This window comes from Scyliorhinus canicula, chromosome 2 (assembly GCF_902713615.1).
Source record: "Scyliorhinus canicula chromosome 2, sScyCan1.1, whole genome shotgun sequence".
NCBI lineage: Eukaryota > Metazoa > Chordata > Chondrichthyes > Carcharhiniformes > Scyliorhinidae > Scyliorhinus > Scyliorhinus canicula.
The window spans coordinates 9,433,758-9,440,296 of record NC_052147.1 but is presented as its reverse complement, the minus strand read 5'-3'; the positions used below and the strand labels follow the sequence as shown (position 1 = coordinate 9,440,296).

Sequence of the window (6,539 nt, the reverse complement as noted above, 5' to 3'; positions counted from 1 at the left end):
ACATAAGGCAGCACGGTAGCACAGTGGTTAGCACAATAGCTCCACAGCTCCAGGGTCACAGGTTTGATTCCCGGCTTGGGTCACTATCTGTGAGGAATCTGCATGTTCTCCCCGTGTCTGTGTGGGTTTCCTCTGGTTTCCTCCCATAGTCCAAAGATGTGCAGGTTAGGTGGATTGGCCATGATAAATTGCCCTGAGTAGGGTTATTGGGTTGAGGGGATTGGGTGGAGGTGTGGGGCTTGTGTAGGGTACTCTTTCCAGGAGCCGGGGCAGACTCGATGGGCCGAATGGCCTCCTTCTGCACTGTAAATTCTATGGCAGATGGAATATAATGTGGAAAAAGGTGAGGCAATCCATTTTGGCAGAATATCATAGAATTTACAGTGCAGAAGGAGGCCATTCGGCCCATCGAATCTGCACCGGCTCTTGGAAAGAGCACCCTACCCAAGGTCAACACCCCCACCCTATCCCCATAACCCAGTAACCCCACCCAACACTAAGCGCAATTTTAGACACTAAGGGCAATTTATCATGGCCAATCCACCTAACCTGCACATCTTTGGACTGTGGGAGGAAACCGGAGCACCCGGAGGAAACCCACGCACACACGGGGAGGATGTGCAGACTCCGCAGACAGTGACCCAAGCCGGAATTGAACCTGGGACCCTGGAGCTGTGAAGCCATTGTGCTATCCACAATGCTACCGTGCTGCCAGAGGACAGAGGTGCCTAAATGGTAAGAAATTGGAAAGTGTAGATGTACAGAGGGCCCTGGGCGTCCTTGTCCATTAGTCACTGAAGGCTAACATGCAGGTGCAGCAAGCTTTCAGAAAGGCCAATGGAATGTCAGCCTTTATCGCAAGAGGGTTTGAGTACAGGAGTATTGAGGTCTTGCTTCACTTGTTGGTTAGACTGCGCCTGGAGTACTGGGTGCAGTTTTGGTCCCCTCACCTCAGAAAGAATATTATTGCCATAAAGGGAGTGCAACGAAGGTTCACCAGACTGGTTCCAGGAATGGAGGGACAGTCTGATGAAGAGAGATGGGCAAACCTGGCCTGTATTCTTTCGAGTTTCAAAGAATGAGAGGTGATCGCACTAAAATCCACAAAATACTTGAAGGAATAGACAAGGTTATTATGGACAATAGAACATACAGTGCAGTAGGAGGCCATTCGGCCCATCGAGTCTGCACCGACCCACTTCAGCCCTCACTTCCACCCTATCCCCGTAACCCAATAACCCCTCCTACCCTTTTTGGTCACAAAGGGCAATTTATCACGGCCAATCCACCTAACCTGCATGTCTTTGGACTGTGGGAGGAAACCGGATCACCCGGAGGAAACCCACGCAGACACGGGGAGAATGTGCAGACTCCACACAGACAGTGACCCAGCGGGGAATCGAACCTGGAAGTTGGGCGCGATTCTCCGACCCCACGCCGGGTGGGATAATAGCGGGAGTGCTGGGCGAATCACGCCACGCCGCCCTGGCACCCGCATGCGATTCTCCCATCCCCCCAAACCAGCGTGTCACGTTTTGCGACAGGCCGCTCGGAGAATCGCCGCTCCGGTCGAACGGCGATTCTTCGGCCTGGGTTGGCCAAGCGGCCTGCCTAATACGACTGGTTCACGCCGGTGCCAACCACACCTGGTCGCTGCCGGAGTGAACAGCACGCGACCGCTGCGTGTGGGGCCTATGGGGGGGCAGAGGGAGAATCGAGCACCAGGGGGGTGCTCAGGAGGGGTCTGGCCCGCGATCGGTGCCCACCGATCGTCGGGCCGGCGTCTCTGAAAGATGCACTCTTTTCCCTCCGCCGCCCCGCAAGATCACTCCGACATGTCTTGCGGGGCAGCGGAGGGGTTGGCGCCGGCCAATCTGCGTATGCGCGGGTGACGTCATTTAGGTGCCGCCGGCCGCGTCGTTCCGGCGGCGCCGCTTTGACGCAAGCGTCAAGGCCCGGCACCCAAGATTGACGCTCCGCCGCTCCTAGCTCCCTGGGGGTGGGAGAATAGGGGGTGAGGAGCGGCCTCCGATGCTGGAGGGAAACACTCCGGTTTTCACTCCGGCATCGGCACTTTGTCTCCCGTTGGGAGAATCGCAGCCCCCGTCATTGTGAAGCCACAGTGCTATCCACTTGTGCTACCGTGCTGCCCACACCCGGTTGATGGAAGTTGAGGAGTTGATCCTGGTTGAGGAATCCAGAATCAGCGGGCACAATTTCAAAATAATTTCAAAATCAACTTAGGACCAAGATGAGGAGAAAATTCTTTACACAGGGTTCACAGAATTACAGAGTAATACGGCGCAGAAGAGGCCATTCAGCCCATCGAGTCTGCAACGACGCATGAAAAACACCTGACCTGCCAACCTAATCGCATTTGCCAGCACTTGGCCCATAGCCTTGAATGTTACGATGCGCCGAGTGTTGATCCAGGTACTTTTTAAAGGATGTGAGGCAACCCCGCCTCTCCCACCCTCACAGGCCGAGTGTTCCAGACCGTCACCACCCTCTGGGTATAAATGTTTTTCCTCAAATCCCCCCTAAACCTCCTGCCCTTCATCTTGAATACCCCACGCACATTGACAGATAGGGGCATCCTCGCGCCATGACCACGGGCATAGCGGGTCACTTCCCCAGGAAATGCCGCCCGCTCAAATGGCAGCCTGATAGTGGGATTCCGACGCAATCCGGCGAGCTCTCTGTCATAATATAATATACACACAGGTATATGATGGTGCACAGACAGACATTGATTGACACACAGGATGACCAATGAACACACAGGACACAGCAGCCAATCACCAGACAGGACACGGCCACTATGTAGCCAGAGTTTTCCCGCTCTCTCTCGGGATGCAGCCTCTGAGACAGCCAGAGCCCGTGAGCAACAACTAGAACATCCACCATGTGGTAGTAATATAGTCTGGTCAGGTTAGCCTCAGGTCTCCAGTCAACTCAGCATAGTGTCAACCCACAGTTAAAGCATGTATGATAGGTAAGAGTTCAATAAAATAGAGTTGCATTTCTCCAAGTGCTGGAAGCCTGTCTCTCTCACTGCTCTGGTAAACGCAGTCCTCGCAGACCCAGCTTACCCAACACATCACTCTCGTCCTTGCATAAATTAGCATGGTAAAGGAGAAGGAATCGCTCCTCACTGGCGAGGGCACATAGACTCCGGAATGGAGAATCCAGCCAATGCTGATGTTGTTTGAGAGATTGGTGAGGACACTGGGGTAACTCCGGGTTGGGTGAACTGGACATTCTGAATTCTCCCTCCGTGCACCCGAACAGGCGCCGGAATGTGGCGACTCGGGGCTTTTCACAGTAACTTCACTGCAGTGTTAATGTAAGCCAACTTGGGACAATAATAAAGATTATTATTCTTGTATAGGGCAGCACGGTGGTTAGCATTGCTGCCGCACGGCGCTAAGGTCGGAGGTTCGATCCCGGCTCTGGGTCACTGTCCGTGTGGAGTTTGCACATTCTCCCTGTGATTGCGTGGGTTTCGCCCCACAACCCAAAGATGTCCAGGGTAGGTGGATTGGCCGCACTAAATTGCCCCTTAACTGGAATGAATTGGGTACTCTAAATTTATATTTAAAAAACTATTCTCCTTTAAATTCTGCCGTTTGATCTTTTGCACCCACCTAACAAGAGCAAACAGAGCTTCTGTTTTGTACTCGCGTCTCTCGAGCCACAGCCACTGACTCAGAAACCAGAGCTACTCAGAACCAAAAGCCTTTCTTTTTAACACGTTGTTTGATCAGTTGGGCTTTTCGTGCGGCACCTGCCAGGAAATGATTCGGGAATTGAAACAACTCTGGACAGCTCGGTGAAGTTAACTCCTTCCTTCGCCTTCCATTCCTTTCTAACAGCGAGCCAGTGTTGTTCCTGTGTCTCTGAGCCAGAAGGTCGTGAGCTTTTGATTGCAAATCCCGAGTCTTGGGCCTGCAGTCCAGGCATTATTGAGGAGCGGCTGCACAGTTGGCAGTGCCATCTCCCCGACGACATGTTAACATCTCTGGTGTACCTTGTCTGTTCTCTCAGCTGGACACGGAACAACCTGTGAATGTTACTGGAAGAAAACCAGGGAGGCCTTGCTGGTATCCAGACCCTATATCAATCCTTCAATTAAAATCGGTTCAAAGCAATGGCCATTATCACAATGCAGTTTGTGGGAGCTTGCTGTGCATAGGCCGCTGTGTCTCTTACGTGACGATAGTGGCCACACTTCAAAAGGTAATAATAATAATCTTTATTAGTGTCGCAAGTAGGCTTACATTAACACTGCAATGAAGTTACTGTGAAAAGCCCCTAGTGGCCACATTCCGGCGCCTGTTTGGGTACGGGGGGGGGATTCAGAATGTACAATTCGACAAACAAGCATGTTTTTCGGGATTTGTGGGAGGAAACCGGAGCACCCGGAGGAACCCTCGCAGACATGGGGAGAACGTGCAGACTCCGCACAGACAGTGACTGAAGCTGAGAATCGAACCTGGGACCCTGGCGCTGTGAAGCAACAGTGCCAACCACTGTGCTACCGGCATTGGCTGTAGAGTGTTTTGGGATATCGCGGTTATAGAAATCCAAAATCTTTCTCTGGTGTACCCATGGACCCCTGTGCAGCAGCTAAATTTGATGATTTATTTTGTGTGGTTTTGTTTTTGTTCCAGGTTTCGGGATGACCACGCCCGCAACCGTGAGTGGGAAGGTTTTCCTGATATTCTACGGCCTAGTCGGCTGCGCGGCCACCATCCTCTTCTTCAACCTCTTCTTGGAGCGGCTGATAACGATCCTGGCCTACATCCTGAAGACCTGTCACGAGAGGCAGCTGAGGCGAAGCGGAGTTCTGCCTCAGGAAAACTGCCCGGAACTGGGAAACGCAGGCGAGGTGGACAGCCTAGCAGGATGGAAGCCCTCGGTCTATTACGTAATGTTGATCCTGGGCCTGGCCGCCATTGCCATTTCCTGCTGCGCCTCAGCCATGTACACCCCAGTCGAAGGCTGGAGCTACTTGGACTCCATCTACTTTTGCTTTGTGGCCTTTAGTACCATCGGTTTTGGCGATCTGGTGAGCAGCCAGAACATGAGGTACGACTACCAGGGGTTCTACCGGTTTGGCAACTTTCTGTTCATCCTAATGGGGGTGTGCTGTATTTATTCTCTGTTTAATGTTATATCCATCGTCATCAAGCAGTTCCTCAACTGGAGCTTGAGGAGACTCGAGTGCCGGTGCTGCGTGAGGTGCCAAAGGAAACTGTTCAGGCCAGGGAGGAATGCCGTAGCCCCCGGGTTCACCGGCGCCGGGCGCAAGATCTCCATCGAGACCGATGCCTTTAACGAGAGTGAGGTGGTGGATGGCCGAAGGCTGTCCGGGGAGATGATCTCCATGAGGGACTTCCTGGCTGCCAACAAGGTCTCGCTGGCCATCATGCAGAAGCAGCTGTTGGAGACGGCCAACGGGCACCCCAGGGCGAGCGGGCACGCTGCCCGGCACAACGGCTTCTCCGAGGGCGTGGGGGCTCTGGCCATTATGAACAACCGGCTGGCAGAGACCAGCGTGGACAGATGAACATTCAGGAGCAACTGCACAATATCGATCCAACCGCAGCTCTCGATTAAGCCTTAATGACTCACGTGCACTTTTATATTAAAAAAATTAAATATTTCTGGATGACTCTATTTGATGGTGAACTTTGACCTTTCCTGGTACTCATATTTGAAATATGAGCTGTAACTGGCAAAGCGCAAGGGTTGGGGGGGCGGGGTGCGGTTCAGCTGTTGTTTGTCCAACCAGAGCACAGTTAAGATGTATTGCTTCCACCTTTTTCTTTAAATTTAGATTACCCAATTAATTTTTCCAATTAAGGGGCACTTTAGCATGGCCAATCCACCTACCCTGCGCATCTTTGGGTTGTGGGGGTGAAACCCGCGCAGACACGGGGAGAATGTGCAAACTCCACATGGATAGCGACCCAGAGCCGGGATCGAACCTGGGACCTCGGCGCCGTAAGGCCACAGTGCTAACCACTGTGCCGCCGTGCTAACCACTTCCACCTCTTTAACATGGTGGGAAATCAGAAATGTATCCATCTCTTTCTTGAAACCATTTAATGACTCAGATTCCACCGCACTAGGGGGCAGCGAGTTCCACAAATCCACCACCCTCTGCGAGAAGTAGTTCCTCCTCATCTCAGTTCTAAATGTTCCTTGTTCTGTGCTGTATTGTTCTTTGTTCTAAATCTACCGCCTCTCAACCTAGATCTGTGACCTCTCATTCTAGATTGCCCCACAAGGGGGAACAATTGGTGTACGTTTACTTTATCACTCCCTCTTCGTATTTTATATATCTCGATCAGATCCCCACTCAACCTTCTAAACTCCAATGAGTATAAGTCAAACCTGTTTAATCTCTCCTCTCAGACGTCAACGCTTTCATCCCCGCAATCAACCTGGTGAATCTCCTCTGAACTGCCTCTAATGTCACCACATCCTTCCTCAAATAAGAAGGCCAAAACTGGACACAATACTCCAGTTGT

The 6,539-nt window shown here is 52.1% G+C and overlaps 1 protein-coding gene across 1 annotated transcript; it reads left to right on the top strand.

The window, feature by feature from the left end:
- The first annotated feature begins 806 nt into the window (after positions 1-806).
- kcnk13a (potassium channel, subfamily K, member 13a) lies at positions 807-5,658 on the top strand. Its single transcript, XM_038790446.1, has 2 exons — positions 807-1,056; positions 4,674-5,658. Exons 1-2 carry the CDS (start codon positions 807-809, stop codon positions 5,570-5,572), a joined length of 1,149 nt encoding a protein of 382 aa, XP_038646374.1. The 3' UTR covers positions 5,573-5,658.
- The last annotated feature ends 881 nt before the right edge of the window (positions 5,659-6,539 follow it).

Excerpts from the sequence above, each read along its gene's own strand:
- kcnk13a (XM_038790446.1), top strand. The coding sequence starts at position 807 with ATGCAGGTGCAGCAAGCTTTCAGAAAGGCCAATGGAATGTCAGCCTTT. Across the intron at positions 1,057-4,673 it reads GAGATGGGCAAACCTGGCCT|GTTTCGGGATGACCACGCCC; the intron begins GTATTCTTTCGA and ends TTTTTGTTCCAG.